General features: G+C 49.1%; 6 protein-coding genes across 6 annotated transcripts; 5 read left to right on the top strand and 1 right to left on the bottom strand.

Annotated features, from left to right (window-relative positions):
• Positions 1 to 457: 457 nt before the first annotated feature.
• Positions 458 to 1,771, top strand: N7458_006318 (putative sulfite oxidase; the record flags this gene model as incomplete). Its single annotated transcript, XM_056909700.1, has 3 exons — positions 458 to 546; positions 637 to 1,090; positions 1,163 to 1,771. The coding sequence occupies 3 exons, from the start codon at positions 458 to 460 to the stop codon at positions 1,769 to 1,771; spliced, it is 1,152 nt and encodes a 383-aa protein (XP_056765404.1).
• Positions 1,772 to 3,485: 1,714 nt separating this feature from the next.
• N7458_006317 (uncharacterized protein) lies at positions 3,486 to 4,589 on the top strand (the record flags this gene model as incomplete). The annotated part of the gene is made up of 1 exon (XM_056909699.1): positions 3,486 to 4,589. One exon carries the CDS (start codon positions 3,486 to 3,488, stop codon positions 4,587 to 4,589), a length of 1,104 nt encoding a protein of 367 aa, XP_056765403.1.
• An 839-nt stretch (positions 4,590 to 5,428) lies between these two features.
• On the top strand, positions 5,429 to 7,789 carry N7458_006316 (alpha-N-acetylglucosaminidase; the record flags this gene model as incomplete). Its single annotated transcript, XM_056909698.1, has 3 exons — positions 5,429 to 5,664; positions 5,716 to 5,864; positions 5,919 to 7,789. The coding sequence occupies 3 exons, from the start codon at positions 5,429 to 5,431 to the stop codon at positions 7,787 to 7,789; spliced, it is 2,256 nt and encodes a 751-aa protein (XP_056765402.1).
• Positions 7,790 to 7,931: 142 nt separating this feature from the next.
• N7458_006315 (uncharacterized protein) lies at positions 7,932 to 9,659 on the bottom strand (the record flags this gene model as incomplete). The annotated part of the gene is made up of 2 exons (XM_056909697.1): positions 7,932 to 9,203; positions 9,264 to 9,659. 2 exons carry the CDS (start codon positions 9,657 to 9,659, stop codon positions 7,932 to 7,934), a joined length of 1,668 nt encoding a protein of 555 aa, XP_056765401.1.
• Positions 9,660 to 9,852: 193 nt separating this feature from the next.
• Positions 9,853 to 11,349, top strand: N7458_006314 (uncharacterized protein; the record flags this gene model as incomplete). Its single annotated transcript, XM_056909696.1, has 1 exon — positions 9,853 to 11,349. The coding sequence occupies one exon, from the start codon at positions 9,853 to 9,855 to the stop codon at positions 11,347 to 11,349; it is 1,497 nt and encodes a 498-aa protein (XP_056765400.1).
• A 22-nt stretch (positions 11,350 to 11,371) lies between these two features.
• N7458_006313 (uncharacterized protein) lies at positions 11,372 to 12,360 on the top strand (the record flags this gene model as incomplete). Its single annotated transcript, XM_056909695.1, has 2 exons — positions 11,372 to 11,995; positions 12,190 to 12,360. The coding sequence occupies 2 exons, from the start codon at positions 11,372 to 11,374 to the stop codon at positions 12,358 to 12,360; spliced, it is 795 nt and encodes a 264-aa protein (XP_056765399.1).
• Between the last annotated feature and the right edge of the window lie 393 nt (positions 12,361 to 12,753).

Raw genomic sequence — 12,753 nt, 5'->3', positions numbered from 1 at the left:
TGTTAGTTTCTATAGTTTCATTCTGGCCGGAAGGTCGAAATCAAAGATTTCGAATCAGGCCAAAAAAGGATATGTAGTTTTCAAGTGGAAGGCGTGGACTGCAAATTCTGTTATGTTATGCAAAAATACCCTTATATGCAGTCTAGACCAAGACTTCATCATCTATATAATCAGGATGATGTCAAATGACAACGCCTTAGAGCTGTTTCCTACTGTGGGAGACTGAAGATTCTTAAACCTAGAATGAGAAGTATGCATTACCATCAAACATAGTACTAGTTAAGTAATCATGGCAGTAAACGCTATTTGTAACCATCAAGGTCCCTGATTACCATGTCGCCTGATGACGTCATGAACAAAGACATTATGCGCATGGGGGGCAAACCTATAGTGAACTTTTGTTAACCTTATGAGACTACAAGTCAAAAGCTACACCTTGAATTGGGAACACCTAGAAATGGACAGTTCAGAGAAAAACACGAAAGCTGAGTCTACTGAACAAAAGCCTCTCAACCGGGAACCTTCAGCAAAGACCCTGGTCGATCAGTACGTTCAATATCGCAGGTTGTCAGATTTGATATTGCATGATACCCTGATAAGGTGTTCAAAAGACTCCAAGTTGACCTCTTCCTACAGTTTTCTCACTCCACAAAATACCAGCTACGACCGTAACCATGGCCCAATCCCACACATCAACGGCAAAGGCCACTCCGTCCGCATCGACGGTCTAGTCAAAAATCCACTTTCACTCACCTTGAACCAGCTACGTTCCGAATTCGCTCAACATGAAGTAACCTGTGTGCTCGAATGTGCCGGTAACAGGCGCCACACGATGCGCACACTTATGAAAGAAGTCCAGGGTATTGACTGGGGTGACGCGGCGATCATGAATTGCAAATGGAAGGGACCACGTCTTCGAGATGTTCTTCTCCATGCTGGTCTTTCTCTAGATTCTGCGAGTTCAGATCGACAGTTTCATGTAGCGTTTGCGTCTTATCAGGGAAAGTGTCAAGATGATGATTGGTTCGAGGTTAGTGTTCCGCTGGAGATATGTTTGCAGGAAGAGAGGGAGGCTGTCTTAGCACTCGAGGTGGGTGACTCGCTTGTGTATCTTTTGTACTCAATTGTTCTTGATAAAGTGTAGACTGACTGCCAACTCCAGGTCAATGACACCCCTCTGACCAGCAATCACGGGTACCCAGTGCGAGTTGTTCTTCCCGGTATCGTGGGTGTCCGATGGGTAAAATGGCTCGATCGTATCATAATTCAAGACCATGAGTCCCCCAATGTCTACCAACAACGCGACTACAAAATCCTCCCTCCGGATGCAGTCGACAGCGACTCCGCAGAAAAATATTGGCATTGTACTCCACCTATGTACGATATACCGATCAATTCTGCGATCGCGGTTCCCGCCGACGGCGAGGCCGTGACCTTATCTTCAACCGGTACAGTGGAAGTAAAGGGCTATGCAATTCCACAAGGCCCGAACGGGCCAGTAACTCATGTTCGGGTGTCAGGAGATGGCGGCGACTCGTGGGTCGACGCGAAGTTAGACGGCTCGGACCAGCATATGAAGTGGTGTTGGGTGTTGTGGATGGCTCAAGTTAGAATGACACCGGGCGTACCAAGAGAGATTCTGAGTTGCGCTACGGATGCAGGGTTTAATTCACAGGAGTGGGAGCATTCTCAGTGGACTTTGAGAGGGGTTGGGTATAGTGGATATGGTCGAGCAAGAAACTTGACGGTTGTTGAACGACAATATGGATAGAATAGCCGCCTTTGAACCAGCAAAATAAATTTACATATGGACAACAATGGATAGAGGTCTTCACAAAATCTGAATTTACCTCTACCTTTGACAATAATATAGACAACATCATGTCCTGAGCGCGCTCGCCCTCACTATACGCAACAAGGGAACTAGCTGATTCTGCGTATAATGTACAGTATAGGCCCAAAAGAAGGAAAAAAGGAAAGAAAGAAAGAAAGAAAGGCTAGGCCTCTTACAAGGGTATGGGCCCTCCTTTGAGATCTAGACATTTACTGGCTAATAAAGTCAGTCGTCATGATGCTCCCTACTGTCGGCATTTGTTGCCTGGAGTCCCTACCTGGATAGCCCGCGAAGCTGACGGGCGCGGCTGATGGTGAAAACACAGCACGGCAGGCAAACATCACGGGAGCACTGGACTTGGCGAATCAGATCCCAGCTGCTCGGTAGATCGTACCAGTTTTAGTGCTTGCGGCGTGGCGTTGCTTTTTCGGACCCTCACAGACCAAGCTTTGAACCATTCGACACTAGTATTTCACCCATATTGTTTTGGATCTCGTATAGGGTATACTCTACCGCAAGGACTATAGAATACTCGGCTATGGTGGTTTCTCTCAGTCATCGTGAGTGGGCATAAGCTCGCTACCTACCACTAAAACCCGACCCTGGATTAACAAGGGATCGATTTTCGTTCGTTATTTGGTGATTAAAGTGTTATGAGAATGGCTTTTGTTAGCAGACACCAGCCTCTCATTTTTTTCTGACTAGTATGTGAATGACGGCAAGGAATAAGAAGCGTCATTTGAATGACAAATAGGTAAAATAAAGTAACTTACATACTTCCGCTCGGCCTTAACGAGGGTTCTACTTTGCTCAAATTCTCGAATTGGCCCCAATGTCCATACTTTGAGATATAATCAGCGATGAAAATGGCAAAGATGGCAAGATCCCAGGGAGAGTCGTGAAGGGTACCGAAGTGGAGTCTGATCCCTGTCATATTACTCGGCATCCTATCCTATCATGCGATCCAGCATGTTTTTACACCCGACTCGTACTCGGCAATATAGACCCTTCGGCTTTATTGACTATTTCTACGATTTTCTTTGTATGCCGGCACTTGGCCATGCGGCTGAGTGTGTTGCCTCTCAGAGTGACTTGCCATGCAATGTTGAAATGCACGCGTTTGTTGGAGGGAGAACTGTGCAGAATCAGACAGGCTTATTTTCCTCGGATCTTTCACCTCCTGGGCGCTATGTTGTGGGGGCGTCGGCTGTTCATTCCTTCAGATCTATGACCAGAAAGCCGAGACGTGTCTGGTAGATTTCTTTTTCTTCAGATGATCAGTCTCAAGAACCCGCATTATTGAACTAGAACTTAATATAAGACTTCTCCAGCGATATGTTGATGCTTTCTTTGATCACATCAATTGTTATAACCTCGGCGACACGGTCGGAACCAACTACAATCCCAACATGATTTTGACAGAAATATCTCCTGGCCACGCTCGCCTAGTTCTGAGAGTTTATTTTTAATTTTCGTCGGGATCATCACATGGCTAGCCGATAGCATACTTCAATCGAGAGCTCAGCTGAAAATTATACGAAATGGCAGCATTCGCGTGCATAAGGCTCTTGGATGGTTACAGGGCTTCCAGCTGTTGAAATCGGTCTATGACCTCCGCCAGCTTCCTGGCGGTAGACTTGGCTACACCGTGATGGTGATTTTATTTGCACTGTCAAAAGTTACCGACTTATTAACAACAACATTTGTCGTGCAAGTGGAAGTCAACTCGCGGTGTCAATTTGGGGAAGGCCTGGTACTTAATACCACGGGCCCGTTCCTGACGGCTGCACCCCCATCGAATGGGATCCCATACATTGTCGCTCATAATGCACAGTACTTCAGCCTCAACAACACATGTCCTATCGGCATCTATGCAAAGGTTAATCGAGACATCACCTTCTGTCCGGACACACAAGATATTCTGGGCAGCTGGGTCTGTTCAACCGGCGACACCCGCACGTATACCCCAGGCTACAACCAGCTATCCCTGGCCGAGGACTTGATAAATCAAGGCTTGCTGTATCCCAATGCAACGTTCGAATATTCTGGCTTCGGTGGGGGCTATTATAATCATCTCGTGGCATGGAGCAGCTCGGCAGCTCTTTCGGGCAACGCCATCAACACTACCTGGGATGTACGTGCTGCGATTCAAACCAACGCATCCCCGTTCGACGACAACGTCACAATGCTTGGCATATCCTGCAGCATGACTGCTCCCCCTGTGGAGACAATTATCAGAGCGATGAACTCGACAGCTACCCTCGAGGGTTGGAAAGCGACCTTCCAGGGGTTGATGTACTACGGGACCGGTACACCGTGCGTTACCAATCCTGCCCTCGAGCTGGCTATCCTCCTCAATACTCTGACAATGGTCCAAGGAGGCGATAACATTCTTCTATCTATCCGAGCACCGAACGCGGATCAAACCCAGGGATGTATCGTTCCCGCAACTGATGTGCCCCCAGTTATCATGGCGCTTGTTCTCATCGTTGCCGGATCTTTTGTCTCACTGATCGTAGTTTTTCTCGTATATACTTGGCAAATGCGATTCACGCACCGCGGTTTGCAGCCGTCTATCAAGTACCTACCTGATGGAGTCATTGGATGGGCTGTGAAGGCTGCGCAGGAGCATCGAGACAGTCGTGAGCCGGACGATGGACAATATGCGAGAGTCCGGCGTCGAGAAATTAAGAATTGGCTCATTGGATACGAGGATGGGCAACCTAGACTAAGGATGCTCCAGCCTTATCGTTGATATAACCTGGTCTTTCTGTCAGTCACAGACACTGCCACGCAGATGGGTCGACTTGAAATGCATTGTCATATACCACCCACTATATCACAAATGTCACTCAAAATATTTAGTTCACCCGTTTTGTATTTCTATCTAGATAGCACCCTGATCAGCGCTTGTCCTCGTGTGTTGTGATGCTTGTTCCTCGCCGCTTTTCGGTTCGTCTGCATCGATCTCGATTCTTGTGTTTATCTGTTTCGAAATTCAATTCAAGGTGGAATATGAATCTGGCAGAGGGGTTCCAAGGCCTCCCTCTTGACCTTGAAGTGCTGAGTGGAGTATCGATACTACACAGCAACCTTCTCAGGCCCACGGATCCAGCTCGTCTCTGTCAAAGGCGGTCATAAATGACTTCTGCCGATTACTCAGTAGTATAACTTGTCTGACCTGACTCCACGGAAGAATTCAGTTGAATGTCAAACCTAAAAAACTAAACATATTCCTGTTTCGATCATGTCTTGGTCCTTGTGGAAAACAAGGACAGGAAAGGGGGTTAGCGGGTCCACGGTCCCCCACTTGATCGGCCACGTGCTGCCACGTGCATCTTAGAGTTGCATTTGTTGACATTCCAAAGAAAAGCCACGGAGGATAACGTGCTCAAATGAGTCCTTTCATGTGGATCTCACAAAAAGCTTGAGTGGCCATCAAGTACATATAAGCTCTGGTCTTGCAAATGTGGCGCTTCTCGAAGAAGCAGAACACTATATGATCCGAGTATTGTCCATTCTGTTAAACTCGATCGTACAGGCCCGCTCCCTTTCATTCACTCTTTCAACGGCCTTTGCCTCTCTGTCTCAACAATGTGGTGGTTCCAATCGCTGCTCTGGCTGGGTGCCGCTTCCACGGTAGTCGCTCAGTCTACGGAGGGCATTTCAAACCTTGTTCAGCGTCGACTGCCGAAACATGCTGACAGCTTTAGGTTTACTCTGGTGAATGCCACTCACGCTAACAGCACCCATGACGAGTACATCGTGAGCACCGCTGCCAATGGTACGGTTCTTGTACAGGGTAGCTCGCTGAGCGCACTGTCCTCGGGGTATGTATCATCCCCAACCTTCATCTGGCCTATATGCTGAATGATCATGAGTCTCCACCGATATCTCACCGATGTCGCCAATGTTGATATCTACTGGTACATCGGCAGTCAGCTTGACCTTGCACCCGCCCGACTGCCACGACTTAGCCTTCCCATCACGGGCTCCAGCACTGTGCCGTGGCGGTACCACTTTAATACCGGTCTGGGCCCCTACCGCTATGACGATTCGTTGTTTCCTGGCTAATATTCATCAGTGACCTTCTCCTATACCAGTGCTTTCTGGTCCTGGGAGGACTGGGAGCTACAGGTGGACTGGCTTGCCCTGCGTGGCGTTAACCTGGCTCTCGCCTGGGTTGGTGCGGAGAAGATCATGGTCGAAGTGTTCCGTGAGATTGGCCTCTCGGACGCTGAGATCGCCACTTTCATGAGTGGCCCAGCCTTCCAGTCTTGGAATCGATTCGGCAACATCCAGGGGTCCTGGGGCGGAGACCTACCAATGCAATGGATTGATGACCAGTTTGTCCTGCAGAAACAGATCGTGCGACGTATGGTGGAGCTAGGTATAACCCCGGTGCTCCCCGCATTCACCGGCTTTGTCCCTGATAATATTACCCGCGTTATGCCCAATGCTAGCGTGGTTCGAGGCTCCGCATGGTCTGGATTCGCTGAGCAGTATACCGACGACTCATTCCTCGAACCCTTCGATAGCCACTATACTGAGCTACAGAGTAGCTTTATCCACAAGCAACAAGCTGCGTACGGCAACGTGACCAATATCTACACTTTGGATCAGTATAACGAGAACAACCCTTTCTCGGGCGACCTCACCTACCTCACCAATGTTACACGAAACACCTGGCTCAGTATGAAACAAGCCGATCCGAAGGCCATCTGGATGATGCAGGGCTGGCTCTTCTACTCTAGCTCAAGCTTCTGGACCAACGAGCGTGTAGAGGCCTATCTTTCCGGTGTCGAAAACAACGAGGATATGTTGATTATTGACCTGTACTCGGAGTCAACCCCGGAATGGCAACGCACAAACTCTTACTTCGGCAAGCCCTGGATCTGGTGCCAGCTACACGACTTTGGAGGTAACATGGGCTTGTACGGACAGATCATGAATATTACCCAGGACGCGACCAACGCGCGTCTACAGTCTTCGTCAATGGTCGGTTATGGTCTGAGTATGGAAGGCCAGGAGGGTAACGAGATTGTCTACGACCTATTGCTAGACCAGGCCTGGTCATCCACCCCTATCGACACGGACGTGTACTTCCACGATTGGGTGACTAGCCGGTACACAGCCACAAAATCGATCCCGCGAGAGCTCTACATAGCCTGGGATATCATGCGCACAACGGTTTATAACAACACCGACCTTGTATCCGCAATTGCCGTCACCAAGTCCATCTTCGAACTCCAGCCCAACATCAAGGGTCTCCTCGGTAGAACTGGCCACCATCCCACGACTCTAAATTACAACCCATCAACCCTGGTTCATGCATGGCAACTGATGTACCAAGCCGCCAAAGCCGACAATTCCCTCTGGTCAAATCCATCTTTCGAGTATGACATGGTCGACGTGACACGCCAGGTAATGGCTAACGCTTTTATCCCCCTCTACTCGAACCTCATTTCAACCTACAACAGTAGCAAGTCATCCAGAGACGCCATTACAAACCAAGGTGCCAAGCTCGTCAATCTCCTTAATGATCTAGACAAAGTACTCCTCACAAACCCTCACTTCTGTCTGTCAACCTGGATCGACGCTGCTCGGTCTTGGTCCGGGGGCAATGCGAACTACTCCTCCTATCTGGAGTACAATGCTCGTAACCAGATTACACTCTGGGGGCCGCGGGGTGAAATCAGCGATTACGCATCCAAAACGTGGGGAGGTCTAGTTTCGACTTACTACGTACCCCGCTGGGAGAGGTTTGTTCACTACTTGGATTCGACGCCGGCTGCTTCGTATAATCAGACCGAGCTCAACGCTCAATTGTTGGATTTCGGTCTCAAGTGGAACAAACAGAGGTCGAATTTGCCTATGCCTTCGGGCGGTACGAATGATCTGAAGAAGGTGTTGGCTTATGTGCAGGGTCAGTGGCCTACCGTTTTCGGGGCTTGATTTGGAGTTGTTTGTAGTGGTGAGATTTTCTTCGAAATGGCTTGGATTGGTGGTGACAGCGGTCATACAATTAGGGTGGCAACTCGAGGGCCCAAATACTGTGACCATTTGCAAGTAATCTGTCCGAATGTACATACAAGTTCTATTCATAGGAAGCTATACCCTCAAAATTGGCCAAGTCTCTCAACAATGGAGAAACGATAGTGTCGAAGACACGCTCCTCGAATCTTTTCTCAAGACACAAAGCAGACCAGGACAAGCAACTATTAACTGCATCTGCATAATTTGTCCCACTCTCCATGTACACCATTCTTATGAGCCATGATGCGGCCTTGAATTTACTCACCAGTGTATCTTGATTCTCATCTTCCAGATTCAGCAATGTGTGGAGACGTTTGCCAAGTGACAGCTCCACCAGCGCAAGCCCCAGTGGCAATAGACGGTTACCCCCAATATCAGAATATTTAGTGTCGTTTAGTGGCCTCTGTATTGTTCTCGTGGTGGAGAGAGGCCATGACAGGTATAGACTTTCCAATAGCACATTGCCTCCGTCGCTGGCTGCCGCCAGATGGACATCAGAGCTGTCCCACCACGGTTTCAACCAATTCCCACAGAATTGGATCACACCACACGCTAGACTAGCAGCGATATATAGGCGGTCCCGCCGACTGATCTGCGACAGTACCTCGTGAAGCGGCCTTTGTGGAACAGGCTTCGGAAGTATCTTAACGGCACGCATCGTGTATTTACATGATGCGTCTAGCTCATTCGAAATGGAACCTATGCTTTCCTGCCTCCCAATCCTAGATTCGGCGAGACAAAGGGATGAGCAAAGGTCTTGTATTGCCGGAGCAGATAGCGCCTCTCGGCTTTGTTCTGCTGTTTTTAGTTCCTCCATGGCAGGGATATCAAATTGAACCCTGGGTCCTTTGATACCGTCAGACAGGGAGCGACTGGCAACTGTTACTATCTCTTCAATTCGCCAAGGCTCAAATACCACCTCTGTCCAAGTCCATAGGCATGTTGGACCCGCCTCATCTGTGTTGGAAAAGATCATTCGAAATTGGGGTTTGGCATCGAAGTCGCGATCAGAGAATTCGTCGATACTCTGCAAGGGATTGGTTTGCAGCTGAAGGTGGACGCAATGTTGCTCCTTACACTGACAGCGCCAGCAGCTTCCCCCAATAATTGCTTTAAATAGCCCCTCGGCATGCTTGCGGGCCTTTAGATAGCGTTTAAGAAGGTAGCTCCAGGTTTGCCGCCTTTTCTTTGTAACTTCCCGATGAACGGACTGGTCGACCAGAGTCTTGAGGATAGTATTGGTTCCGTCAATTTTCGCGAGGAGATCATCGTAGACTGCCTTGTTGATGATCTTTCGAAATTTCAATATGTTCCAAGTTTCGGGGCCAGGTGTCTGTTTGGAAAATAAAGTAAGTTACAGACTGACCAGACGATAGAAGTGACAACTGCTGACCTTTTCATCGGTTCCGTCAATCTCTAGCTTATGCGACAGATATTCCAGCAACTCAGAAAGACCAGTCATGTTTCCTATGAACACTTCGTAATTTCGGTCCAGCTTCCGGCGGAGTCGCTTTTGCAAGCCCGGTTCCTTCCACCCATCACCCCGTGGATCACAAATGAGCTCAGAAACTTGATCCTCATCATCGATCACACCTTCCAAGGCTTGTTCCAGCGTATTCAGCAAAATTGCATGCTGAGTACTGAGGCCTACTGAGTAGCCCTTCAATTCCCGTCTGTAGCGTCTCAGACCCTTGATCTTCTCTATGCCGCGGACGTAGGCATCGATCTGATTGACGAAGAGTGGTAGAATCGCAAGGGCAAGCCCAGCAGCCTCGATACCGGTGACCATGGCGGTTTCTGATCCACTAAGACCAGGTTTGCGGAAGAAAATTGCTTTCTTTCAGGTGGACAGCCTTGTTTACCCCGCCAGACTATACCCCGCACAAAAGCTGTGTGAAAGATTGCCTGACATCTCCTTCCTAGTAAACATCCCCGTACCTCGATATTGCCAGTGGCGTTGAAGCTTCAAGAGTAACCACGCAATGGCTACAATATCGGAGCTATTGCAGGTTTGTCTTGCCCAGTTTATCTCGTTAATCGATTCAGGCACGCTCTCCACTCACCGTGAGGTTCCGCTGCAAGAATGGAAGGACGAACTGGGGCGACTTCGCGTGTGGGCAGCGAATATCGGCGCTCATCAGACCCGACAATCCTCGCTAGATTATCGCCTCAGGGATGCTTCGCATATAAAGAGTCAGATAGTGAGGCTCTTGGAGCAAATCCAGGAACTACTCACTGACCTCAAGAATATCCTTGAGGAGGAACGTGGCGCCGAGGACCAGGAAAATAATGGGATTAATGATTTGGATGATTGGGGGGTCATTTCGGGAAGCGAGAACTCCACCACAGAGATCGAAGAAATTCACCAAGGCCTTGTTGAGACAATCATGCAACTTTACCAGATGTCCATGATCATCCGCAAACCAGCACAGCACGATCGACTGGTCGGAACAAGTAAACAGGATTCCGAGCCCTTCCAATTCTGGGCTAAGCAGCATATCTCCAACAAATATCCAAATGCAGATGCGCTAGCTATCGATCGCATCAGTTCTGCAATGGCGAGACAAAGGGCGATCTTGAAATACCGTGAACGACATCATACGAAATTAAGTCAGGGCATCGATTCTGGAGGTGATGGTAAATCGGCCATGCTATCAGAAACGGTGGTGACGGATTTGTTTGAGGAGATACCCGGCCAATTCAGTGACATAGTCTCTGATACTGGAGCATCTGAAACTTCATACGGAGGCACCTTGCTCGAGGGTACTGGTACAGACGCCCCCAAAATACCGCCCATACCGAAAAACGGCAGAGAACAGAGACCATTTGAGTGTCCCTATTGTTTTTACATCATCACGGCTCGAGACAAGAGAGCTTGGGCGCGCCATATATTCCGCGATTTGATGCCGTACGTCTGCATTATCCCGGGATGCTCGACACCCAGTAAGCTCTATGAGGGTCGCCGACAGTGGTATCATCATATTCGGGAAATACACGCCTCGACGTTGAGCACGGAGGGATTGTATGACTGCTCGATCTGTAGCCAAGGCGCTCTTTCAGTCGCCACATTTCAGCGACACGTGGGTCAACACCTGGAAGAGCTTGCGCTCTTTCTGATACCACCAACAGATACAGAGGATGATGAAGACGCAGTGACGGATGAGGAGAAAGGGACCAGGAGTATTGACGACAACCTTAGTGATGGATCTCTGGGCAGCTATGCAGGGGCACAGAATGTCGAGCAGCGCAATGATAGGAACCGTGCAGCAACATCAGCCTCCGAGTCTGATCATGGCGGTGATTATCGGTCGGGATGGCCGCACAATAAGAGCAAACATTATACATCCTCGGTCGGAACAAACTTGAGCGACAGAGAACCTTTAGAACTTCTGGAGTCCGACGTTGAGGACAAAAAAGCGCCCCTCTTCGCCGTCCTATATACGCGACGACAAGCTCGTTATGAAGCAGAAGCTCCCTGAAAAGATTGACTTCGCCGAGAATATGGAGATCCGGAAGCAGCAGCAGCAGATCGACAATTTAAGACGTGAGCTGGACAAACACCGCGGGCGGGCAGAGCCGCTTGATGCACGGAAATCACAAATACTACGGGAGGAAGAAGAGTGGTATGAAGATGAGATCAGTGACCGACTGCGTAACTTGGGGCGTTTGGAGCTCAACCGCGCCGAAAAGGAGCGGCGTGACGCAGAGAGACTCGAGGAGGGGGAGAAGGACGCAGCCCGGCTGGAGGGAATAAAGCGGACTGACAGCGGGGGGGACTTGAAGGTAAATACAAAGCTCGAGGCAGCAGAGCGCGAGAGGCTCTGGAGGAAAACTCTCGAGGAGGATCGCCGCACAGCGGCTGAGGTTGAGGACAAGAAGAAAAAGGAGCAAGTCATGAAAGCTGCTGCGATCGAGGAATGGAAGCAGGAGCAAGAGCGCAGACGGAAGGAAGAGACCGTACTGAAGGACAAGGAGTTCCGAGAGCGCCTACGCTCGGAGTTTGGGTATACTGAGGAAGAGATCGAGCATATGCTTAATAAGAAAACGAAGAAGACAGAGTGGGAGACAGACAAGAAGAAGGCAGACGAGGAGAAGACAGACCAAGGGAAGGCGACGTGGATCAAGGTATGCCGATATAGTGTCTTACAGGATTGGGGGTTGCTAGGCAATCAGGACACTAACTGGCTCAGGTCCACCGCAAGCACCTGCTCCCGGAGACCCTCCTAGCTTATAACTTACCCTGGGATTGGGATGAAGTGAGCAAAATTTCGACTAGAAATGATAGCACCATACTTTACTAACGGCTTATCTCTTTTTAGCACGACAGCCACTATATCATCATCAAGCGTTGGATCACGGAAGACTTCCAGGACGAGCTCTTCGCCCACACCCGCCGCATACGTGCGTCCAAGCTCGACACCCGAACTGGCAGCGACCTCTATAAGGACAAAATGTATACGGTGCAGAAGGGAAGCATTCCGCATGAATGATGATTCATGGAACCGAAAGTCGAGACAACGAAATATTTTATGTCTAGGTGTTTCCGCCTTAGTTGTCTTGTTGTGACAGCAAGACCTGGATATTCCGACTGTTCTAATAAATTCTTCGGTTTACGAAAACAAAACCTCTTGTCAACATTAGAAGACCCTTATAAATAATGATTATTTGCGACTGCGAAGTCGTCAACATTGTGAATCGAATTCGTCTATTGATCGGTATTAACGTCCTTTGGGCAAGAGGCTAGCTCTTTGCTCATGAGACACGTTATCTCTACGGGTTCCTCGGGGTTCCTCAACTACACCCCTAAACCCCATTCTCACATAGCACCCATAGAAGCACACAATCAGTTTTCCTGCGAGGGATATACCTAAACTGTTATTTCT

This window comes from Penicillium daleae (genome assembly GCF_028827525.1).
Source record: "Penicillium daleae strain IBT 16125 chromosome Unknown utg000006l_segment0_segment0, whole genome shotgun sequence".
NCBI classification, from domain to species: domain Eukaryota; kingdom Fungi; phylum Ascomycota; class Eurotiomycetes; order Eurotiales; family Aspergillaceae; genus Penicillium; species Penicillium daleae.
Note: the sequence above shows the minus strand (reverse complement) of the source record. Positions and strands in the feature narration are given on the sequence as shown.